At 37.0% G+C, this 26,282-nt stretch overlaps 1 protein-coding gene across 1 annotated transcript; it reads left to right on the forward strand.

The window, feature by feature from the left end:
* Positions 1–5,809: 5,809 nt before the first annotated feature.
* Positions 5,810–25,545, forward strand: STRAP (serine/threonine kinase receptor associated protein). The gene is made up of 10 exons (XM_001497473.7): positions 5,810–6,573; positions 7,287–7,422; positions 14,504–14,585; positions 15,181–15,253; positions 17,705–17,801; positions 18,748–18,885; positions 20,894–21,030; positions 22,919–23,068; positions 23,650–23,715; positions 24,429–25,545. Exons 1-10 carry the CDS (start codon positions 6,462–6,464, stop codon positions 24,488–24,490), a joined length of 1,053 nt encoding a protein of 350 aa, XP_001497523.3. The 5' UTR covers positions 5,810–6,461; the 3' UTR covers positions 24,491–25,545.
* The last annotated feature ends 737 nt before the right edge of the window (positions 25,546–26,282 follow it).

The raw sequence follows: 26,282 nt of genomic DNA on the forward strand, positions 1-26,282 counted from the left end.
AGGACGCCCACTATCACTACTCTTATTCAACATAGTACTGGAGGTTTTGGCCAGAGCAAATAGGCAAGAGAAAGGAATAAAAGGAATCCAAATAGGGAGTGAAGAAGTGAAACTCTCGTTGTTTGCAGACAACATGATCTTATATATAGAAAACCCCAAAGAATCCAAGGGAAAACTAATAGAAGTAATTAAAAACTACAGTGAAGTTGCAGGGTATCAACTTACAAAAATCAGTTGCTTTTCTATACTCCAGTAACAAACTTACAGAAAGAGAACTCAAGAATACAATTCCATTTGCATTCACAACTAAAAGAATAAAGTACCTAGGAATAAATTTAACCAAGGAGGCGAAGGACTTATACAATGAAAACTATAAGACATTACTGAAAGAAATTGATAATGATATAAAGAGATGGAAAGAGATTCCTCACTCATGGATTGGCAGAATAAACATAGTTAAAATATCCGTACTACCCAAAGCAATCTACTGATTCAATGCAATCCCAATCAGAATCCCAATGACATTCTTCATAGAAATAGAGCAAAGAATCCTAAAATTTATATGGGGCAACCAAAGACCCCAAATTGTTAAGGCAATCCTGAGAAAAAAGAACAAAGCTACAGGTATCACAGTCCCTGACTTTAAAATGTGCTACAAAGCAATAGTGATTAAAAAAAAAGGCATGGTACTGGTACAAAAACAAGCACACAGATCAATGGAACAGAACTGAAAGCCCAGAAATAAAACTGCACATCTACAGACAGCTAATCTTCAACAAAGGTCCCAAGAGCATACAATGGAGAAAAGATAGTCTCTTCAATAAATGGTGTTGGGAAAACTGGACAGCCACATGCAAAAGAATGAAGTAGACCATTATCTCAAGCCATACACAAAAATAAACTCAAACTGGATCAAAGACTTGAAGATATGTCCTGAAACTATAAAACTCCTGGAAGATAATATAGGTAGTACACTCTTTGACATCGAACTAAAAAGGATCTTTTTGAATACCGTGTCTTCACAGATAAGGGAAAAAAAAGAAAAAATAAACAAGTGGGAGTTCATCAGACTAAAGAGCTTCTGCAAGGCAAAAGAAACGAGCATCAAAACAAAGAGACAATCCACCAATTGGGAGAAAATATTTGCAAATCATATATTTGACAAGGGGTTAATCTCCGTAACGTTTAAGGGACTCACACAACTGAACAATGCAAAAAAAAAAAAAAAAATCCAATCAAAAAATTGGCAGAGGATATGAGCAGATATTTTTCTAAAGAAGATATACAGATGGTCAATAAACACAGGAAAAGATGTTCAACATCACTAATCATCAGGGAAATGCAAATCAAAACTACACTAAGATACCACTTTACGCCTGTTAAAGTGACTATAATCACTAAGACTAAAAATAAGAAATATTGGAAAGGGTGTGGAGAAAAGGGAACTCTCATACACTGCTGGTGGGAATGCAAACTGGTGCAGCCACTATGGAAACCAGTATGGAGATTCCTCAAAAAGCTAAAAATAGAACTACCATATGACCCAGGGTAGTTCTATTTCTATCCCAGTACTGGGTATCTACTCAAATAATTTGAAATCAACAATCCAAAGTAATATATGCACCCCTATGTTCGTTGCAGCACTATTCACAATACCAAAGACATGGAAACAATCTAAGTACCCATTCACTGATGGTTGGATAAAGAAGATGTGGCATATATATATATATATATATATATACATATACCATGGAATACTACTCAGCCATAAAAAAGACAAATTCATCCCATTTGCAATAACATGGAAGGACCTGGAGAGAATTATGCTAAACGAAATAGGTCAGACTGAGAAAGACAAACACCAGATGATTTCACTCATATGTGGAATATAAACAAACATGTGGACAAAGAAAACAGTTCAGTGGTTACCAGGGGAAGCGGGGTGGGGGGTTGACACAGGGAGTGAAGGAGAGCACTTATGTGATGACAGACAAGAACTAAAGTACAACTGAAATCTCACATTGATGTAAACTATTATGAACTCAATAAAATAAAAACACATACACACAAACAAACCAAGCTGATTGACACAGAACAGATTGGTGGTTGCCAGAGATCGAAGGGAGGGTGGGTGGGCAAAATGAGCGAGGAGGGTCCAGAGGTACAAAATTCCACTTATAAGATAAATAAGTCATGGGGATGTAATGTAAAGCTTGGTGACTATAGTTAATAATACTGCATTGCATATTTGAAAATTGCTAAGAGAATAAATCTTAAAAGTTCTCATCACAAGAAAAAAAATTGTGTAACTATAAATGATGACGAACATTAACCAGACTTCTTGTGGTGATAATTTTGCAATATATACAAATATTGAGCCATTATGGTGTACACCTGAAATTAATATAATGTTATATGTTAATTATTCCTCAATAAAAATATTAACAGCTTAAAACATCACACATTTGTTATCCCACAGTTTCTGTGTATCAGGAGTCTAGTATGCTTTAACTGGGACTTCTGCTTAGTATTTTACAAGGCTGAAGTCAAGGTATTGGTCAGCTGTGTCCACATCTGGACTTAATCAGGGAAATATCCACCCCCAAACTCCCTCGAGAGCTTTGTTGAAAGCATCTTTTTCCCACTGATCCACAGTGCAGCTTTGTCATGAATTAGATTTCTATATATATATATGGACTGTTATTTTGTTCCTTTTTTCTATTTTTATCCCTGTGCCATTGCCACAAGGTTTATCATAACTTCAAAACATTCATGACATCTAGTTAGAGAAGTCTTCTCCCCTTGTTTTTCCTCTTTTGGACTGTGTCTACTTTTGTTGGTGTTTTGATAGTCTATATAACTATTAACATTAACCTGTAAAGTTTTATTTTAAACAATTGGGGCCTTTGTTTGGAATTGTATGGAATTTGCATGTCAGTTTGGGCATGTATCAGTTTGTTAGTGCTGCCATAACAAAATACCACAGATTGGGTGGCTTAAACAGCAGACATTTATTTTTTCACAGTTCCGGAGGCTGGAAGTCCAAGATCAAGGTGTTGCAGGTTTGGTTTCTTCCAATGCCTCTCTCCTTGGCTTGTAGTTGGCTGCCTATTCATTGTTTCCTCATGTGGTCATGCCTTGGTCTGTGTTGTCTGTGTCCTCTTCTAACAAAGTCACCAGTTATATTGGATTATGACCCATCCACATGATCTCATTTTACCTTCATTACCCCTTTAAAAGCCCTGTCTCCAAATACAGTCACATTCTGAGATACTGGTAGTTAGGATTTGAACACATGAATTTGGGGAGGACACAATTCAGCTCACAACAGGGGAGCACTGACATTTTTCCAATATTGAATCTTCCAACCCATAAACACAATACATCCATCTCTCTATTACTTTTGTAATCTTTAATGCTTTTCAGCAAAATTTATCATTCTCCACAGAGGTCTTGAAAATTATGTTGAATATTCTCAATTTACTTCCCTAGATTCTCTCTCCTACCTTGTACACTATGGTGCACATTCTAGAAGGCTGACATCTCTGGGCTCCGTCAAAGGGCTCCCTTGCCTTCCGGCCTCTGAATCTGTTTGGCCAATGGGAAGCATGGGCAGGAGATCTGAGTAGATATTCATTCTCTCACTTCTTGCCCACTGCTGGGCTGATGATGGTTGGCCACAGCTCTGCTCCTCTCTTGAGTCTTGCAGCTCTTGTCCAGTAGCTTTTTCCTGAACCCATAGTTCTGTGAATTCATGTTCAGACAACTGCTCCCTTTCAGTTGTCCATTCAGATCGATGGTTAGCTCTCCATTTTCTCCCTGGATTTCTTCACCATTCCCTGTTGGCTGCTTTTAATCCTGACCTTATCTTAGTAAATGATCCATTCATTAAATTCTCCTCAATTTCTGCATTTCAGTGTGTTAGCTTTTTCCTCCTGGGAAACAGAACTTGTCAGATTTATTCTCAAGTATTTTTTATCTTTTGATGCTATTTTATATGGCACATTTAAAAATCACATTTTCTGTTTGTTGCTAGTGTATAGAAATGCAATTGCTTTCACTACACTTTTTAAAAAATCCAGCAACTTTGCTAAACTCTTATTAATTGCAGTAATTTATATTAGACCTTAGAAATTTTTTTCTTTATATATGATCTCCATAAATAATCTTTAAATAATCACAGATTTGTAACTTTCTTTGCAACATTTATGCCTTTTGGGGTTATCTAAACATCTAGCACGATGCTGTACTGGAGGGATGGTAGTAATCATTCCTATCTCATACCTGACCTAATAGGAAATTCTTTCAGTGTTTCATCATTAGGTGTGATGTTTCTTTCAGATATTCTATCAGGTTAAGGAGGTCCCATCTATTTCTAGTATTTAAGAGTTTTTATCATGAATGACTGAATCCTGAACTCTATCTAAAATTTTTTACACATACATTGATATCATTTTTCCTCATTAGTCTTTTCATGTGGTTAACTAGATTAATCGCATTAATCTATCTTCTAATATTAAACTGTCTTTGAAGCCCACACAACTGATAGTGATACATAATACTCTTAGAGCTCAGCATCCAAATGAGCAGGAAGTATATAATCTTTAGAGACAAGGTAGTTATAAGTTATATACTTACCTACACACAATGAGCAACAAATATACATATGTTAAAACTTTACTAATTGTGTCTTTTATGTATTTATCTCCATAGGTAATACAGTTATTTATTTAACCAGTAAACAATCATTTGTTGAGCATTCACTAAATGCCGTTCACTCTTCTAGTACTGGAGTATAAAGATGCCAAAGCCACAGCCATTGCCATACTTTAAGTGGGTGAGTGGTGTGTGGCATGTGTGTGTGTTTGTGTGTTGTACCACACGGTGAGGCTGGCCCAGAGAGGGAGTAGAACAAAAGATAATGCAAGACATGCATAGTGAGCGCTGCACTATAAATGAATGAACAAAATGTTAAGGAAATAGAAAGGGAAAGCACTTCAAATCCCCGCTGAAGTCATTAGACTTAAATTTCGAATGACAATACAGGTTTATCACCAAAAGATGATGGAGAAGGAAACATTCACAGACAGAACATGCTGATTAAATATTTATTGGTATTTGCCAAGACATTATGGCCTTGGGGATAAAGTAGTGAAGAAGTGACAAAAACCTCTGCTGTTTTTGGCTTACATTCTAATATCAAAGGAAAGAAACAACTTGCCCAGACATAGGAACTTTTCCGCTTAGGAAAGCTTTTCTATGAGCAGTCAGTCAACAGTTCTGGTTGTTACACAGAGCAGCGATACCCGAAGCGGTATCAGAGCTTCTATTTATATTCAGTTTTTAGATTCTTCTGGCATTTCTATTTTCGTCTATGTATTATAATGCACTTGTCGGTAATTTAAAAATTATCCATACATTGGGAGCGCACGCTAAAGTTTTACTGATGCGAGTATTTCAACAAAAATTTTGGGGACCATTGTTCGAGTCCTCCGAAGTCGTCAAAAGATAAAGCAATCTGAGTTTAACCGTATTTAAAGTCACATGACACCCATGCGTAAAACACTAGCAACACAGGAGTATTACATTGCAGCAGGCGTGGCTGCGGAAATTGCTTGTCTTAAGGGCCTTACAGTAGACAACCTGTAGATTGAATCTTCAATCTGTAGATTGAAGAGCTGCGTATATAGATGTTAACAAAAATTGAAAAAAAATTTCTTGGACGATGTTTCTGGTCTGGGCTAGCTGCCGGGAACGAGTCTGGTTTTTCTGTCTACATATTGTAATAAAGAGCACCGTCCAACCGGTCGGACTGCTCGGCGCGTACTCCACAGAGGCCGCCAGATCCACCGTTTGCGCGAAGCAGAAACAGCTTTGACACCCTGCGACCTCCGCCCGGGAGCAGCAACGCCGGTCCCGCAGGGCGGAGGGCGACACCAGCAACCCCTCTCCCGAAGGCGGAGCGCCTCCCAACGCCGCGCGCTCCCGGCGCAGGGACAGCGTCACGCGCGCCCAACGTGCGGGGACCTCGCGCCTGCGCGCTGCTGTCGTACGCTCTCCTTCATTAAGTGTCTTCTACCCCGCAAGCCCGCCTCCAACGGGAGCTGTTCGTCACTTCCGGCGGACGCCCAGCGTCATTGGTTTCGTCACTTCCTGCCGCTACCGGTGTGGTCGGTGCGGATCGTGGTCCCCGGTTCTCCGGTTCTCCGGTTCTCCCCCTCCCCTACTTTCCTCCCTCCCTCCCTCCCCCTCCCTCGGCGGCTGTGGGTCGCCGGTCGCAGACTCCCAGACCCATCCCTGTCCCTTTCCTGATCTTGGTGCCACCTGATTGGCCTCCTTTTCCCGTTTCCCGGCCCAGTTTCAGGGCGGGGGCCTTGAGGAGCCAGGGGCTCTGCAGAGGAGGAGAGAAAAGACGAGACGACCCTCGGCTCCCCAGCCGGATCGCTCGGTTGGTCGCCGCCATGGCGATGAGGCAGACTCCGCTCACCTGCTCGGGCCACACGCGGCCTGTGGTCGATCTGGCCTTCAGTGGCATCACGCCTTATGGGTATTTCTTAATCAGCGCTTGCAAAGGTGAGCAGGGCCGCTGATCCAGATCCCTGCCGGCCAGGACGGGGCCAAGTGGGAGTGGGGCGGGACCCAAGCGGTTGTGGGGATCTCAGCCTTTGGGATTAGGGCCGCCCGTGGTCTGATGGCGAAGGCGGTAGTTATAGGGGTTCCGCCGCTGGAGCCGAGAGAGGCTCTTGTGAGTGTCTAACGAGGCTAAGTATTACCCCCAACCGAGGCCTCTCACTTTACTTTTATTGCTATTTCTGGAGAAGCTGGACTGTACGCCTGTCTAGACGCCCCGGCCAGCAGACTCTAAATATCTTTCAAGGATTCGGGGAATGGAGAAACTAGGCCAGGTTAAGTAATACCTTATTTTACAAAGATTTGTCACTCCTGTTATCTCCTTGGATACTCCTTTATGGTATTAGCCCCAATTTAAAATGGAAACAGAGATTTAGGTTAAGAAGTTTGTCCAAAAGAAGACTCAAATCTGTATTGTTTTGACGCTTATCGGTATTCTTCCCACCGAATTGGCAAATGCTTCCCAGAGAGAATGTTTGGCTCAGTTCTTCAGTTAATTTATTTCTGGGCGTTCCTCCGTGACCCCAGTGAGTGAGAATGGTTAGACAACAGAAGCAGTTTTTGCTTTGTTATTCAACATGATCATTTTATGTTTGAATCTTAGGCTTTAAGTAATCTGAGTTTCTAAATCACATGTCTTTTAAAATATTTTTTAGACGGTAAACCCATGCTACGCCAGGGAGATACAGGAGACTGGATTGGAACATTTTTGGGTCATAAGGGTGCTGTATGGGGTGCGACATTGAATAAGGATGCCACCAAAGCAGCTACGGCAGCTGCCGATTTCACAGCGTAAGTGAAGTTCACAGCCAAGATCGCTATCTTTGGAGGTCTTTGTAGATTGTGTTCTGAAATAATCAAAACTTCAACCTCAGTTATTCATGAAATCCTGACTCATTGCCTACGATATAGAGTATATGATGTTGACCTCACCAGAATTCTACATGGTTCTGTCTGCTTCTTTCTCTTCACAGCTCCTTAAAATTTTCAGACTTAGGTGACTTATTCTGTTCTGTCTGGATTGAGACCCAGGAATCTGCATTATTAACAAGCATTCCAGATAGTGAATGTGGGTGGTCAAATACTGCCCCGCATGTGCTCCTTGAGTGGTATCACACACTCCTGTAACTTCCTAGTGCTGATGGCCCCAGATTTTTAGCCCAGTGTCAATCTGTTTTTGTTAACTGGCTTTAGATATATTTAAAAGTCCACAACTCAGTTACTCTTCGTTTTCTGTTTTTTTAAGCTTGAAATAGGAATCAGTCTTGATTTTTCCCTTATGTCCAGGTTATCATCGTCTTTGTCACTCCTACCAGCAGAATGTTTCCTGAGTACAGTGTTTCTAATGCCTCTGCTACTGTCTTAGTTCAGGTCCCTGCCGCTAGTCCCTTTCCCATCTGTTCTCCTTCCATAGTGTTGCCAGTTGTCTTCCAAAAAATAAATTTCCTCATGTTACTTCTCTATCTAATGATCTTTCTGTCTTCCCTCTGCTATTTCAGTGGTTGTTGACCTTGGGTGTACATTAGAATAACCTGGGGAGCTTTGAAAATAATCAGATGCATGTGTCCGAGAAATTCTGATGTAATGCGTCTCGGGATGGAGTCCCTAACATCACCTTTTTTTCTTTAAAGTTCTTCGAGGTGATTCTCATGTGCAGCTATAGAACCACTGGCCTAAAGGTTAAATTTCACTTGTTGGCTCTTTAAAATTTGGCCTCATCTTAGTTCATCAGCATCATCTGGCACTGTTCACTGTATGCCCTACAGTCTGGCTATACTAAACTTCTTATCTGTCTTACCTGTTCTGATTTTTGGCTTTTGCATTTGTTATTAGAGTGACTTGCAGTGAAGCACTTTCTGCTTCTGGGCGTGTATCATATTTTATATAATCTTGGTATCTCCACTTCCTAATTGTGTTTGTGACTTAGCAGACACTTAATTGTTTAAACTAATGAAGACACTGTCAAGAGCTGTTATACATATAATAGACTTTGTTAGACTTAAGAGTCTGGAGAGTAAAAGTGGTCTTGTTAATTTTGTTTTTTTTAAACAGAATATCACATGAAGCAGTTGTAAACGTCTTGCTCCTTTGGTTTTAAGCAAATTAAACATCCCAAGTTTATTATGAAAAATAAAAAGAGATTGATTGTGGAGGTAGATACATGATTCTATCCATTTGTTGAAACTCATAGACTTTTTATACTACAGAGTGAATTTTACTGTATATAAACTTAAAAAATAAACTAAAAAAATTTTAAAATAAGGAGAAGGAGATGTAGTGCTTACATGGGATTAAATTTGAGAGGGGAGAGATCAGAATGAAAAGTTCTAAATGTCAGTCTGCGCTTTTTTCTGTGCCTTCGATGAATAGCTTGCTATTATGTCTTTGGCATAACCACGGTAAGGCATTGTGCTGTGCCTTGTGACTGTATGTAATACTGATAAACTAAGGATAATGCCTGAATGTCAACAGCTTCAGGTCAAATGTTGCTTTAGATGTCAAGATGCATGTTTATAATGTGACAGAGACTCCTTTGATTGTTAATTTTGAGACTTGAGAATAGGAAGTAAAAGTGATTGTCAGATAAGGAAGACTTAAGGAGTGCTGGAAGGTCAAGGTGTCCATTCCATTCCCTCTTTTGTGCTCACACCATTCCCAGTGTGAAAACTTCTGACACTTTTATAGCCCGTATTGATTTATGGGTCATTGCTTCTTGAGGTTGGAGGCCATGTCTTATATTTTTTGTATCCCTGGCTTATTCAATAACTTACATTGTTGAATAAATAACTTGAGGAAATTTCCTAAAGTAGAAGGATAAAGGATGAATGAATTACAGATCTTGATTTTGTTTCTGGAACATTTGTGTCTGAGTGTCTGATTGCCATGAGTTTAGCTTTTTTTCCCCCTTCAACTCCTCCAAAGTTTGTTTTTTGCTCAGTCTAGTAGGAACGTTGTCATTGGGAATGAATGCCGTTGATTTTATGACAGAGGTGGAAAATTGGAATTAACTCAAGATTTTATCTATTTGGTAAGCAGCTTTTTAAAATGTCGTTATTGAAATTGGGTCCCAGTCTGGTGGTGGTGAGTTAATAGCTAATAAAGTGGTATTTTAAATTGAATATAATTAAGTTATAAATGTAACAAGATTTTAGATATTAGCATTAACAGAGACAAGCATTTGAATTGCACTTCTGGAAAGATCCATTTTTGTTACCTTCAATTCTGTGTTATCTGGCTCTAACAGTGTTAATTACTTGAGCCAAATGCTTTGTCACCTCCTGCATGATGGTCCTGCTGTGATCTTTGAGACCTGTGCAAAAGCTTAGGAAGGATGCCCTTGTCTAAAATCCGTGAAGACTCTCGGTTTGTACATTTGACCAAATTGTAATGCCAGTCCTCGGGAGAAGAAATAAAGGGCATTAGACAGAACTTACTGTTCAGGTGATAATTACTCTGAAATGGAAAGAAAAAAGGCATGAAAAAATATGGCAGTTTAAATACTTAACAGAGTCTTAAAAAGAGTAGTCAGGATTTTATCTTGCTGCCAGATGAACACTTGTCTTTGTTTAGCTCACTTACAGAGCATTAGTAACCAAAATCACACATTTGAGGACATGTCTGTGGATAAGTATTCAGTGTTGTTTTAGTGCTTTCTTAACATTTCAAGTCTCAGTGTGTGATTACAAGTGTTTTAAAAGAATGAACGCTGGAGCCAGATTCTGTACTTGAATCCCAGCTCCATCATTCAATAGCTCTGTGACCTTGGCAACTTTATTTAACCCCTCTTTTTGTCAATTTCATCATCTATAAAAATGAGAATAGTAATAGTGCTTACTTCACATGTTGGTTGTGAATGTTAAATGAGTTATATGTTTCTAATATTTACACATTGCCTAAAATCTAATAGCTCTGTGTTACATGTGTAAGGTAACAATGATAGCTGCCACCCCCACCAGACCAATCATATATGTCATTGTAAACTTCTATGGCCAAAGCCATGAAACTTTTTGGTTTCATGCAAGGAAGTTTGAGATTCACATATCAAGAAGAAATACCTTGCCCCCCCTCGGTTGTGGTTTTTAGGTGCCATGATCTAGTGGGAAAGATGTAAGCATTCACGTCAGGCAGCCCTGAGTTCTTGTGCCAGCCATGCTGTGTATTTCCAGTTTGATCATCAGATGCTTCTTAAACCTCAGTATTCATATCCATGGAATGAGAGTAAGGCCAACATGGTTATTGGGAGGATCAGAGAGATCTTTCTCCACTTACATCCCTGGAGTCTAGCATAGTGTGTGGTACATAGTAGGTGCTCAATAAATGGTAGCTGAGACTTAACCCCTCATCTGTTCTGTGCCTGTCTGTGAGGTGTGTGAGGATGTGCATTTGTTGTGTATATTCTCCTCTTTTAATGACTTGTATGGGGTTTGCCGTTATGGAACTTGATCCAGCTAAAGAATAGCTCCCCTAACTTAGCTGATTAATCATAGTTGGTATAAATCATTTTTAGGAAGTTCTTTTTTTTTCCTCATTATGTTTCTCAGGAAGTTCATTAATGTCATGTTTATCTAGAGGTGAATTTTATTTCTTTTTCTTGTGGAGAAAATTTTCAGCAGAGCTGGTCTGTGGGTCAGCTTAGAATGTTGTTTTGAGGGAATTCAGGCAGTTGGGTCAGGCAATGAGTACACTGCCCCTGAAACATCATCCTCTTTATATCTTTTTTTTTCCTGAGGAAGATTTTCCCTGAGCTAACATCTGTGCCAATCTTCCTCTCTTTTAGTATGTGGGCCACCAGCACAGCATGGCCACTAATGGAGCATTGTAGGTCCTTGCCCAGGGACCGAACCTGGGCCATGAAAGTGGAGCATGCTGAACTTAACCACTAGGCCACCGCGGCTGACCTCTCTTTACATCTTTTAATTCATAAAGCTGATGTTAGCATTACTTCCCATGATCCTCTTCTCAGCACCTCCACTTTCCTCCCATCAAAGTCAGCTGGGGAGAGTGCCCAAAGTAGAGAAGATTCCTGTGCTCTGTTCCAGAGAGTGCTTAGGTAGATCCAGGGTTGGCCCAGGAATCTGTAGATAACCCAAGTGTATGATCACTTTTTCCTTCTTCTAAAAACTGGTAGAAAGATTACTTTTTCTCTGAATAAGCTTCTCAATAAATCAAAGGTAATATGGCTCCTTTTTGATGACTTGGTCAGCATGTTAAAGTAGTTAGGCACTTTTTTCCCCCTGAAATAACTTAATAGTTTTGTTCCGGCTTTAAAGAAGTAAGTTAAGCAGCCTCTCTTTTGAGACTCATGTTAAGTCCATTCTCAGAATTTGAAATGTAGGGAAGAGATAGCATCGATTATTATGTGCAGGAAACTGGGGGTATAAGAGGTATTGGTAGTTTAGGGAGACGACAAGTCCGTCATGAATTGTGCAGAAAATAAATGCTGCAGGATTAACTGATGAAAGGATATCATTAGTGATGCTTCACTGTCTTGATCTGAGGCCTGCAGCCGGCTGGTTAATACTGGTTTCTTGCCTAGAGATTGAAAAATACATTAGAAAACGTTTGGGTTATTTCAGATTCTTTTTAGGACTGTTACTGTGAATAATGGAAATATGCCAAATTTCGTACAAGTCATTGGGACACGCTCTGTCACAGTGTCGTCCTCAGTTTTAGTAGTGTTCTAAATGGGAGGAAGAAGACTATGGATACATTGGCCCGCTGGGTGATACTACTTCGGTCACGTCAGTTCTTTCCTCCTCAGTCAATGGTCATGGTCTAAGTAGAGTCTTAAGATTTTAAGGAGTTTTGGGAAGGTTAATGAATATACTTGAAATTAGTATTTCAAAGGACATTGCCCAGAGTTCCTTTGAGACTTGGCATGAGGTGACTAACTAGGATAGAAATTTCAGGTGTATTTGATATTTTCTTTACTTTTGACACGCCTGTCATCTCAGCAGTCTGGAAGCCTAATCTTTGTGGACTCTCATTACTGATTTCGCTGTGATTAAAAGTAAACATGTAAACAAAAATAAAAGCAAAGCAAAATTAAACAGTAATCAGTGTAAGCTGAGTTCTGTGAAAGAACAGAAAGGAATGGTTAATGGAGGTGAGATGAATAGAAGGTTTAATGAAAAGATAGCATTTGAAATGAGCTCTAAGGGTGAGGAGAACTTTGATAGCTGAGAATGCAAAAGAATATGACAGACTTAAGAGAACAGTATGAACAAAGACATAGGAACCTGGAAGAAAATACATGGCTTGCTTGAGGAATGGTTTTTAATCAGGTGTGACTAGATTCAGAGAAATAATACCAAATGAGTTGAGAAAGTATGTTTGGGTCTGAGAGTTGAATTGGAAATGGGAGAGAGATGGGAGCAGGTTTCTTGTGCGAAGAGATGAATACTTGAGTTTAGTAGCAGTAGTATTCATAGTTGACATTATTTCCTCAGAACATACTTATTCAGCCAGTCATATGACTCAGATATATCGTATGCAAGATTTATATTGTATTATCAGTGCTTATTCCTGTTACATGGTCATTCATGTTTCTTTGCCATTGTACATGCTGTTAATGCTTCTCTACAGTAGCGTTTCTCTTTCTTCCGCCCTGGTCTATTTCTACTTGCTCTTTTTAAGACAACTGGCTCCCCTGCTTAGATTTTCTGGACTTTCTGGCGTAATTAGTGGCATGTTTTTTCTGTGTTTCTATAATCATATGTGTTTGTCTTTTAATTATATTTATTAAATGTGTTATTTAATGCATGTTTTCTTTCCACAGCTAAAGCTCTACTATGGCGAGAGTTTTCTTTGGTCTGATTTTTTCCCTTTTGTGCCCCAGCACTAAGTCTGGAATGATGTATTATACTTGATCTATTACTGTATGTTTATTGATTAAAGGAAGAAAACATACCCCTTGCTTTTATTTTTTCTCTCTGTACTGTTAATTGTTCACTTTATTCCTAAAAATAAATGTCATTTACATTAAAATGGGAATCTTTATGGAGCTTGTTCACTCTTAATAGTTCTTTTTCCTGTATGCAAAGTTTTCTTGTTTATTTTTCAGTGACCTCTTCTGATATAAAATGAATTTTTTTATCTTCTTCTTCTTTAAGTCTTTTTATTTGGGGAATCTGTTAGAGTGTTTTTGTAAAGTATTATTTAACTGTTACCCCCCCCCCCGACATATACACACATATATTTGTGTATAACACACAACCACACATATATTTTGGATTGGGATAGGTCAGAGAAACATACAGTTGAGAGATTAAAAAATCCTCAGTGTTTCATTATATAATCAAAGGCTGATAGTTTGGGGGAAGTTAATTGGACTAGGATTTGAGAATTTGAGTCAACTTTGAGGAAGAAATGAGGGAGAATTTTTTCTTCTCTACTGTCTTGATTTAAAATTTTAAATAACCTATATCAGTGCCTTTCATTCTCCTGGAACTTTTTTCAGGATATATCATGTTTTTCATTTTTTGTTTTGCGTGTATATGAGTAGAGAATAGAGAAAAAAGGGAAAGTTGAAACTAAACATTGGTTAAAATGTTTCGCAGTCTTGCTAAAAGGATGTTACGGCTATAGGCTAAAGTAAAAATAAGGATGGGTTGGTTCATGAATCTCATTTACTTAAATTTGTAAATCTTTTACACCATCAAAATTAGATTGGTTATATGACTTTTACAGAGAAATTTCTTTTCCTTTAGACTCATTTAAATATTTTATCAAATGAACTTGAACAGTGAGAGATATTAGAGATAATGGAGATTTCTAAAGCATTTATGTAACATTTCACATATCTGATCTATTTAATAATTAATCATCAAAATTACCATTATATTTGTCTTTTAATTTTACTTTTTACTTTTAGCAAAGTGTGGGATGCTGTCTCGGGAGATGAATTGATGACTCTGGCGCATAAACACATTGTCAAGACCGTGGATTTTACGCAGGTATAAGAAAATGGAATTTATTTTAGGGAGTATTAAATCATTGTTATGATAGGATATGATAATGGTCTTATGTTTCATTGATTTGTCTATTTGATTTGTATTTGGTTTTTGGGGGGATTGTTTGGTGTATATTCGCGTATGTTTAATTTGATTGTAGATTAGGCTATGCAAATTTATTTTTTCTTAGTTAATCGTATGAGGCTTTTAAGATACCCTGGAACTCTTATATCAGTCCTCCAACAATAGCAACAAACATCTAAAAAGCTCAAATGTTTCCCAACTACTTTCAGAAGAGAGAGGGTAAATTTGAGGTCATTAAAGAAGTGCTGCCCAGGAGGGAGGGGAGCAGGCTCAGAGCGCACTCAGAATTCATGTGGGAGGTACTGTAACACGTTTGAACTGGGGAGCTTAAAGGGCTGTGGCAAATATGGGGATAAATGCTCTGCAGTATCTTCTCAGAAGTGATTGGTACGCATTGCATCTCTGTGACGTCTGTGAGCCTTATTTGGATTTTATTTGGTGTTGAAGAAGTTTCAAAAAGATATAACTATTAAAATGGTCAGTCTAGTGACATTTTACTTGTTTATGTTTTCAGGATAGTAATTACTTGCTAACTGGAGGACAGGATAAACTGTTACGCATATATGATTTGAACAAACCTGAAGCAGGTAAGCATAATGTATATGTGCTTGTGGTTTTATTTCCTTTTAATTTAGATAATTTTCCTGATTAAAAGAATTCATGTTCAGTACTCAAATTTGGAAAATAAAGATAGTCACAAAGAAATAAAATGTAATCCATCATCCAGTATTAATCACTGTTAGTATCTTTAGTTTTTGGTTCATATTCTTCTAGTCTTTTTTCCGAATGCAGCTATCTTTTTTTAGTATCAATTTATTTACTACATTATGCCTTCTTACAATTTAAAAATATATCCTGATAAATTTTCATCATGATATTAAGTTTAAAAACGTGCATAAACAGTATTACTACCTTTTGGTAAGAAAGAGTGGCTATCTGTAGAAGGTGAGAAGGGTGAGAATTCTCAGTGTGTACATATATTGTTTAGATTTTTGAACAGTGTGACTGTATTAGCTATTCAGAAGAATTTTTAAAATCTGTAATTAGCAATTTTTTTGTCTCTTCAAATATTCTATCCACTGTTTTTAATGACCGTATGGTTCTCCATCCTATGGACAAGTTGAATTAACCAGTCTCCTATTGTGGCCTGTTTGGATTATTTACAAATGTTAAATATTATAAGCAGTGTTATACTTAATATCCTTATAGTTGCAGATATTTCCACAATTGTTTCTGTAGGATAACTACATCAAAATAGAATTGTTGGGACAAGAAGGAGGTACACTTGGAAGGCCTTGATAGATTTACCAAAGTGCCTTCCAGCAAAGTATAAAAATATGTCTATAGTTAACCTGTTGTAGCAAACGCTGATAACTAACTTTATCTTTGCCAGTTTAATAGAAGAAAAATGAATGTGAATTTAAAAAAATTATCCATGAGATTAAAATAATGTTGAATTCCATTTTAATGTATTTCTTTTGTGAACTAATTGCCTTTCGTGCCTTTTGCCCATTTATCTCTTGTGATTTTCATCTTTTTCTTACTGGTTTTTAAGGGTCTTTATTGTATTCTGATTTGTCGTTTGCTTTTACATTTTCCTAATAAGGTTTATGGTATACAGATTTTAAAAATTTTGGTGGTGGGATCTATCACTTGCTTTATGAATTCTCTTGTTGCACAGGAGGTGTTAGAGACACCTTTTCTTCCCTAGTCCAGATATTCACCTCTATTTTGTAATATTTTAATGCTTTTCTAGCCACATAATATATATTTTAAAAGCTACCAAAATACGATAAGCAGAATTTTGTGTTATTTATTATATATTAGTTGGTATCTTAAATTTTGTATCATAAGCATTTATTGTTCATAAATCAGTAAACTTTAGAAGTTTGTAAGAAAGGCAAAGCTACATTGGAAATGAAGCAATTATTCTCGAGAACCTTTTCTAAAAACATTTCTAAGGTGAGGGAACAAACTGCATTGATAGATTATTCTCCCCTGGCACTTGGGAGTTTTTCTCTTCATTCTCTTTGATAACTTTATGCCAAAACCTAGTGAAGTTGTCCGACTTCATTTGGTCAATGTACCTGTCTGACTCAGCAAGGCATTTCAGGGCTTAGGTGGACGTTTTCTGTCTTCTTTTTCCTTTCTCAAAGCTGCTTTTTCAAAGTGAGTCCTTTGCTGTACTGGCAATAGAAATAACAGCAAGTCACTGAGCTTTTGCTGTGTCAGACACCAGATTAGAAACTTCAGATGTGTATTCTCATACTCTAGCTATGAGATTTAGTGACGATTGTTAATTTTACAGATGAAGAAATGTAGTCTTCAAAAGGTTAAGTAAGTTGCTCAAAGTCAAAGTAGTGTTGAATGGCACTGCCTCTAGCATCTGCTTTTGTCCGGAGGTAACAATGAGCGTGTTTGGTTTTTTAAAAATCTTTTGAAGGGAAAGTCTCCAACACAGACAGCTTCCTACTTTTCTGATGCCTTGCTTCTCGGTGTGGAAATAGCCTTGGGAATTACTGCATTGCTTCTTATTTCCCTTTTCTCCTTCCAGCCCCTACTTCCTTCTTTTTTTCTGTTAGTTCCTACCAACAGTCGCTTGGATGAGGGTCCCAGCCTTAGTGATAATACTAGAATTAGCTCAGGCTGTCTGTTCCTGCATCTGCATTCTTCTTAAATTATGCCACCTCAGTTATTCTTCTATTTCATTGCAATACAATAGTGCTTTTGAAAGCATTGTTTTGAAAACAGAAAAGTAGCCTGGAGGGAGTGGTCTGTTCACTCCCAGCTACATATACTGTCATAGTTATTTGGTTCCTTGTCCTGCAGATAAATTTTTGTTCCAGTATAGAAAAACTAAATGTATTCTGTGTAAACAGCAAGTTTGAATTGTGACTGGCTTTGAAAATTTGCTGTCTAATTTAAAGTGTATTTTTTATTTTCTTTCCTTTTTCTTCTTTTACAAATTTAATTGTTCCAGTTTTGCTCAGTTAAAAATCAAATGTTAATGAATGTATTTTAAATTGTTTCATCTTAAGAACCTAAGGAAATCAGTGGTCATACCTCTGGTATTAAAAAGGCTCTATGGTGCAGTGAGGATAAACAGATTCTTTCAGCTGATGATAAAACTGTCCGGTAAGTCATTTTTTCCTTAATAATTTAATTAATTAATTTTTTTTGAGGAAGATTAGCCCTGAGCTAACATCAGCCACCAATCCTCCTCTTTTTGCTGAGGAAGACTGGCCCTGAGGTAACATCCGTGCCCATCTTCCTCCACTTTACATGTGGGACTCCTACCACCCTGTAGCTTGCCAAGTGGTGCCGCGTCTGCACCCGGGATCCGAACCTGTGAACCCCGGGCCGCCAAAGTGGAACGTGCACGCTTAACCACTGTGCCACCGGACCGGCCCTCTTTAATAATTTAAAGTTTGAAAAATATTTGACCTTAGAGCTTATATTTTAAATATTTTTTATAACTATTATGTAGGAAGAATTGTCTCTGAACATTGAGCTGCACATGGGTCACATTTTTCAATCAAGTTTTCCTATCCATTTACTGTTATCAACATAGAGCAGAATTCATAAAACACTTAATTAAAACTACTGACACCTTTATAAGCAGATGCTCTTAACCTGGGTCAGTGGACAGGCTGGCAATAGGGGGTGCATGAAACCCCTGAAATTCTGTACATAATTTTGTGAGCTGACACCTGATGTATTTTTCTGTGGAAAGATAAATAGCTATCATCAAATTCACAAGAATAGAGTATGAGAACCATTATTTAGAGCAATACTGAAATTAGTTAGATTAGGATTTAACTGTCTTAATAGCATAGTTTTGCTAAATTGTTTGGCAAGTGCATTTAAGTACTAAGGTTACCTCACTAACAAGCTACCAAATAATGTGACGTTGTGGAACAACCCAAAACTCTGTATCATCTGTAATTTATGAGTTGGAGTGGAGGTTGTTTTACTACAGTTGTGATTATTCTTTTCATTGGTCAATCTGCGGGTGTAATTAGGATTTCAGCTTTTTTCTTAAATGAGTAAATACCGTATTTTCCTCTTTCTTTTTTTGCAGCCTTTGGGATCACGCTACCATGACAGAAGTGAAATCTCTAAATTTTAATATGTCTGTTAGCAGCATGGAATATATTCCTGAAGGAGAGATCTTGGTAATAACTTATGGACGATCTATTGCTTTTCATAGTGCAGTAAGGTATGTCCAAGAAATGCCTTCATTTTTTCTTTTGGTAATAAAGGACAATTTAGGGTACTTAAAAATTGGAAGGCATGTGCAAAAGGTATTTAACTCTTTTAAAGGCAGATTTGGCCTATGCTATATTATAGGGAGGGAAATGTTTCCATACTCATTATTGTGTTTTTTAAGAATTTGGCATACTTTAATCAGAAGAATTATTGGAATTACTTTCCAGATATTTAGGACATTTATTGGTAAAATTTAAGAACTTTTAAATTACATTTTTCTTAAAAGGATTGCTGGACTGGTGCTGTAATTAGTGTTCTTTACTATATGAAACCACTGTGATTTTGATTCTCCTGTTAATTTTCACTTTAAGATTTTAGAGACAGTACTAGTGATTTTTTTTCCTATTCCCAAGTATGTGTAGACCTAATGATTTTTTTTAAAACAGACTTAATTTTTTGACTGTAAGTATAGTAAATGCTCTTGTTGAAAATTTAGAAAATATAATTTATGCATAGTCCTACAACTCTGGATGGCAGAATGTGAATGGTAGCTGTTTCCTGCTAGTCCTTTTTTCTGTGTTATATTTGTGTGTGTTTTTTCCTTTAGTTGCTAGGGCCCTAATGAGTGTAATTTTGATTTTTTATTTTAAAATATTCTTAGCATTAAAAAGTCTTTGAAAACGTTTTTACTAGGTGTATTGCTTTATAGTTTGTACTAAATTATGAGTCAGTTTTCTTATTTTAACACTTCGGTGAGTTTTATGGTACATCTCTGAGTGTTCTCCTTACAGTAGAATCCTATAAGTAGAGTTGTTTAGGTCAAAGGGTAGAAGAAATGTGCTTAAAGTTCTCAGTATACATGTCACTGGATTGATTTCCATAAAGATTATACTGTATTATACTCTGACCGCAGTCCTGTACTTTAACCCTTTGGCTAAAGGGCCACTCGCAGAGCTAAACTTCACTGAAGGGCAAAAGGAAAGAGAAGGTGGTAAAAATGGGGAAGTGCAGTTAAGAATGTAAAGGACTCCATACACACAGCGAATTGATAATAATAGAATACTATTGCCCAGAGCCATTAAATTTACAGCTCTGCTAATTGGTCACTCCTGGATTTGGGGAACGTGCAGCCTTTCTGTACACCGTTGCCTCAAATCCCATTTTGGTGGCAGAAGTTTGCTGGCCTATTGAATAATTCTAACATTTGAGCCAGAAACTTGCTATTCAGTGATTCTGCAACAGTCAAACCTAACTTTACTCTTCATGCTTTGGTAGTGTGTGATGATGGGAATATGATGACAACAGTTAGGAGCTGGAATGGTCTGATGTTTTGTGTTGAAGGCTTATCAGGATTTTTATGTTTGGACTGGGAAAAAACTCATGTCCAAACTCACTGATACTCAGGTGAAGCTGTTGTATTGCATTGAATTTTATTATATAGTTATAGTCTCAAATTTATTCTTTTACTGCCTTGTAGTGCAAACTGAGCCACTTTTAGCAGTTTTATATTTTATGGCATTGAAGGTTATCCTGTTGCTGAAGCTTATAAATTCTCAGCAACTGAGAATAATGTACAAATAATTTTTTATATCACCTATTGTAAAATCTTTTTCTGTTTACAAAGATAATATGTGCTTGTCATGGAAAAATCAAACAGTACAGAATTAAATTTTTTTCAAAGCAAAATCCTAATATTTTAGCCATACTGTTTTAATTAGCCAGCAGACTTATTTCCAAGCAGGCATCCACTGCACAGAATGTGAGCATCCCTCCATTGAAATGTCTTTGTATTCCTCGGATGAATTCCACTTGGGCATGGTATCCTTTAGAACTCTTTTTGCTATTATTATTTAGGTTTTTTTTTTTTTAGCATCACTATTTATGTTCGACTAAATGGATATTTAACTGTTTCTTGGGTTTCAGAATTTAGGAACAGTTTAAATGTAACTAGTTATTTCCTTATATTATTTACGCAGTATTCAAAATGTATAAATATTTATTAATACATTTTTTTCCAGTTTGGACCCAATTAAATCCTTTGAAGCTCCTGCAACCATCAATTCTGCATCTCTTCATCCTGAGAAAGAATTTCTTGTAGCGGGTGGTGAAGATTTTAAACTTTATAAGTATGATTATAATAGTGGAGAAGAATTAGGTGAGTTGTCCTCTTTCTTTCCTCCCTTAAAATGATGTAGTTACCTTTATGAAATGTTAGGTTTCAGTAATTAGCACCTCAGTTAGAAAATTTTTCCAAGTGAAAAAATGAAGAATTTTTGTCCACTTTGGGTAGAAATATCTATAGAACTATAAACAAAGTATGCCGAACTCACTTTTATCCTTTCTTTTTAAATTGAGTTCGTTATATTCTTACATTCTATACAGTAGTGGAGTGTATTTATTGGAGAGGTGGCAAGGCAGTCTTCTGCCAAAGTCGTGTTAAATAGATGCGAGGAGATTTGTTCTTTTTGAAGTGTAGTGTGGGTCTGTAGCCCCATCTACCTGGCTCCCCTTGTTTTTACCAACATAAGAATCAGTAAGGCTGTGTAGAGGAGAGTGCCTGTGGGGTGGGGAACGGTTGTGGCTTATTATAGGGTTACCTTAGGGATCTGAACTGGAGGGTGTTTTTGTTTTTTTTTATTTTACTTTCATTCTTTGTTAGAGTCCGATTTTTGCTTTCATTTTCATGATAATACTTCTTAATAAAGAAAAGCGAAAGGACTGTTGGATTAATTTGAAGTTAATGCACATCCTAACTTTATATTTATCTGGTGGAATAGGTAGTTCGTAGTTATGGTTCTCAGTATCTACTTTTAGCCTTCCCGAATAGTTTTTGCTTTTTGAGCTAGTGTATTTCATTTTTATAATTCTTTTGTCTATAAGCTGCCACTTTGTTTTAGCTGTCCTGATCTGCCACCCAATGAACTAAAGCTTGTTAGAATTAAACAAAGAGCAAAGGACAGTTTTTTCTGTTTTTTTGGGGGGAAAACTCATGGATTTGGGTTGGATAACTGGAATCTTGGTGAATGGCTGTATAGAATCTATTTTAATTGCTTATGGTTCAAACTTATTGCTTGAATATAAGTGACTTTTAAAATAAGAGATTCGTTTCTATTGTTCTTATTTAATGTCTGTTTTCAAAGTTTTAGAATGTTTTGGCCACATGTTTTATTCTGTTTGAAAAGTAAGTAAATTATTTGCCTGATATCTGCGGTCAAAGAGAGTACCGGACCTTGGACCCAGCCATTCTCGTCCCAAAACCTCATTTCCTTTCTACTCTCATGATGATACTTTTGTGATATTCTCTGGTTGAACAGAGATGAGGGAAGATGGTGCATGAGGGTCCTTGAGTTGAATAGACTTGGAGACAGAACATTCTTCTGGTAGCTTTGAAAATTGATAAGGTGATGAGGCATTAGAAAATGAGAAAAGTTCATAAATAAGGATCTGACCTAAACAGCAACACCGCTAATAATCTGTACATTTTCTCATTAAATTCCATAGATTAAAATATCTAAGCACTAGTGTTGATCCTATATCTTAATGTTCTGTGATAGAATGACTAGCAGACTCTAGTCTGGTAGGAAATTAAGAGGCAGAGTGTGTAAAAGAGCTCCATCTGCTGGCTTTCTATAGTCATTATAAGAATTAGTTCCCTGCTAAATAGGCAGTGAGTTTAGGATATGGAAATTGGGATTGAACTGATAGACTTCACATCTGCTTTCTGTACAATTTAGCAGGGGTTTCATTTCCTCCCTTCCTTCATCCTTATTGGGAAATGAAACCTCATTGTTTTTTTTAAGAGATAATCTGAAACCATACTGTATGCTACACTTGGAAAGGGGTAATCTTCTGGAGAAATGGGAGACATGAGGTACCAGTTTGTGATGAGACTCACTTTATCTTTAATTAGGTGTAGTTCTTTGTGTTTGCCCTTAGGAATTTTTCATCTTCCCAATAATATAAACAGTATTTTCTTTAGCATATCAATACTTAACATAATATTTAAGTATTAATTATCTAATAACCCTTTTCTTGTATTTCAGAATCCTACAAAGGACACTTTGGTCCTATTCACTGTGTGAGATTTAGTCCTGATGGAGAACTCTATGCCAGTGGTTCTGAAGACGGAACATTGAGACTGTGGCAAACTGTGGTAGGAAAAACATATGGCCTTTGGAAATGTGTGCTTCCTGGTAAGAATTTTTATTCAAGGTTATCAAATTAAGCTTCATGATTTTATGTCATTTTTCATCATTAAATCTATTTCAGTGTTTCTGTCTCCTATATATTGTAAATTATATAATCTAGTTTAAGCAAAGAGAAGCCCATGATTATGAATTAGTCACTGAGTTCTTTTGTTTGTTTAAATTTTTTGTTGTACACTCTATTCTGTACAATCTGAATTTTTACATTAGATCATTTGGTGAATGGAGTGGGCTTAATTCAAAATTTGCTAGAGTGCAATGTAAAGAATTTATAAATAAATGTATTTAATCTCTGAATAGTATCACTCATGATCCTTACCAATAAGGTAGACATTTTTAATAAAAATACTTAGTTATTGACCCCAAAGTAGTTGTAGCATGAACCTAAAAGTTATTTTTAAGGAAAGATAGGCTATTTTAGAATCACAATTATTGAAGAAGGAGTTGTTCCTATTGCGTTTGTAGCTCATTGCTTGGAATAGTCTTGGTGTACTCTTCTTGTTCTCAAATACTAGAAATAACTGGTACCATTGTAATTTATGTAATCATCGTTGCTTCTCTCTTCACAGAAGAAGACAGTGGTGAGCTGGCAAAGCCGAAGATCACTTTTCCAGAGACAGCGGAAGAGGAGCTAGGTAAATACTAATGCGATTACTTTTGTAGAGTCCCGGGGGTTTTAAAATGGAAGCGTTATGTGAGTTTTACTCGTTGACAAAGGAAATTTATTACGTATGAACAGAGTTAAATAATGGAAAGTTTAAATACGCATATATTTATAAAACATATGTAAATACTGCATAGTAGAAGGCGTGGAGATGCAGTAGGGACATGACTGATGTGGGGTTACTTTTACAGAACTTAGAGTCTAACTTAGGAGGCAGATACTGAAATAAATTGTTACAATGTTAATTGCTGTTTAACATTTATTAAGCACTTACCACATACCAAGTGTTCTTTCCCAAATCTGGAATTACCAATTGTAATATGCCCTGATGATACAATATTGTTTGAAGTTCTAATAAATAAAGAAGGGATCAGATCTTTCAAAGAGAAGACCTTAATTCAGTGTTTATTGGATAGAGTCATTGAATCTTTAGCCGAGAAGAGGGATCCCTTGGAGGTTGAGTTACGGTGTTACGGAGTTCAGTGGGTAAAACACATGAACTCTTTCTTCACTGCGTTTTCAGTGGTAGTCTAATCATTAATGCACGTGTACTTGTTCTCTTCTGCTTCCCCTCCCCAGCACACTTTTAAAAAACTTTTTTATTCCTTCATTACACAGAAATATAGGTTTGTTTCTTCCCTTTATTAAGTTGACTAATGTGATCTTTTTGATTCTTAATTGTAGAAGAAATTGCTTCAGAGAATTCAGATTCCATCTATAGTTCAACTCCTGAAGTTAAGGCCTGAGCATCAGGCATGTGGCACAGATAGTATACAATGTACGGACTGAAACAAGCAAGCAGAGAAAAGCATCGGCCTTCCAGAGTTACTCTGTGCTTAAGGCAAACATGAGCAGTAAATAATGAGGAATATGAACTAGCTCCAGTGCTGGAACTAACTAACTTGGTGTTACCTGTTAAGTGAAAACGCAAGAGGATCGGATGAAGGCAGGTGGAGATATGCTCTTGAAGTACGATGGCCTCTTGTCTTTTTAATGAATATGTGCAAGCCAACATCCAATTTCTCTTTATTACAATTAGATTTCTTGTAGCTGTTTATGTTATTATGGAGAAGAAAAATATATTGGCCTATTTTTCTGACTTTTCCCTTAAAGCAAAAAGCCTTTTTTTTTTGCTTTAGTTGTAAAGAAGGGGAAATACATGATAAAGTAACTGGTTTGATTTCTCTTTCATTGTACACTGCTTCTGAACATCTAATTGTTTTTAGTTGTCTAAATAAAATGCCTCTAAAACAAAGCAATGTTTGTTTCTTGGGAAAAATTGATAGATTTGAGTTTTATAAATGGAAATTGCCAGAAAGTTTCGCTATATCATAACTGTATCAAAAGACAACCTCATTAAAGAATCTGTAGTAAACATATTGTTTCCTAATTTTGAAATTTAATTCCTTGTACTGAATTTTTGAAATTTTCATGTCCTTTGCTGGGGTTGCATTTACCTCCCTTCCTCCCAGATTGGATAGAAATGCTTGACCTGCCTTTTAAAAAAAGTTTCAGAATAGTGACTTACTTAAATGACACACGCTAGTTATAAGGCAAAAATAAAGCAATTCAGAATTAGCAGAAATAGCACTCAAAATTCCACCACCCCCAAAAGTCTTTTAAAATTGAGTGAAAATTAATGTATGTTAGTATACCTCTGTGTGTGTATGTACAGATAGATAGAAACGATTTTATAAAAACGGGATCATTGTAGACCTGCAATGTTTATTTTACTTTATCCTTTAAGTTCAGCTGGTGTTCAGAAAGCCTTTTTAACAACCTAATAAACTGGATCAACTGAGTTTAGACTTGTAATGTATTTATTTTTTAAAATATGGAGGGGATATTAAACTAGTAATTTGGAAATACTTTAGAACAATGAATAACAAATTGCTTTGCCAGATTGCTTTCTCTCTCCTTGTCCATCTTGTGAATGACCCTTGATAACTTTCCTTAAAAGAAATAACCAACCAGAGAATAAGATAAGGGTTGGAGGATTTGTGGTAACCAGAAGAAAGCACTGTGGGCTATGGCTGCCTTGGAGGGTCAAGAGAGTTGTGTCACAGGGGCAGCCAACTGATGATCCACACGGGACTCATAGAGTGGTAGTGTTTCTGTGTCAACTTGCTACATGCCTGGTCTTATGCTTTGCAGCAGCAGTACTGTCAATGTACCATGGGTTCTTCAGACTCTAATCAGAGTCTGACTTACCCTAAATAAAGTTGAGCTTTATATGCGCCAGATTAGAATCATGAAATTGCTTGGTATTTATGAAATTTATGATCCAAGGGAATTTCCTCTACTTAGGTTTCATAAAAGTTTAAAGACCCTATACAGATACATGCTTACACCGTCACTGGGTGGCGTGTATCTTGGAATCTCAAAGTTGTTTGGAGTTAAGTTTAGAAGTAGAAGAGTGTCAGGCCCTGAAGATCTGTCAAACCATGCCTTACACTCCTTGTGTGACTAGGATGTTCATGTTGCTCAGATGTCTGGTTGACAGTATTGTATGAACTGTCAGGTCCTTAGGCTTGCCAC

This window comes from Equus caballus, chromosome 6 (assembly GCF_041296265.1).
Source record: "Equus caballus isolate H_3958 breed thoroughbred chromosome 6, TB-T2T, whole genome shotgun sequence".
NCBI classification, from domain to species: Eukaryota; Metazoa; Chordata; class Mammalia; order Perissodactyla; family Equidae; genus Equus; species Equus caballus.

Excerpts from the sequence above, each read along its gene's own strand:
- STRAP (XM_001497473.7), top strand. The coding sequence starts at position 6,462 with ATGGCGATGAGGCAGACTCCGCTCACCTGCTCGGGCCACACGCGGCCT. Across the intron at positions 18,886-20,893 it reads GCTTTTCATAGTGCAGTAAG|TTTGGACCCAATTAAATCCT; the intron begins GTATGTCCAAGA and ends ATTTTTTTCCAG. Across the intron at positions 23,069-23,649 it reads TTGGAAATGTGTGCTTCCTG|AAGAAGACAGTGGTGAGCTG; the intron begins GTAAGAATTTTT and ends CTCTCTTCACAG.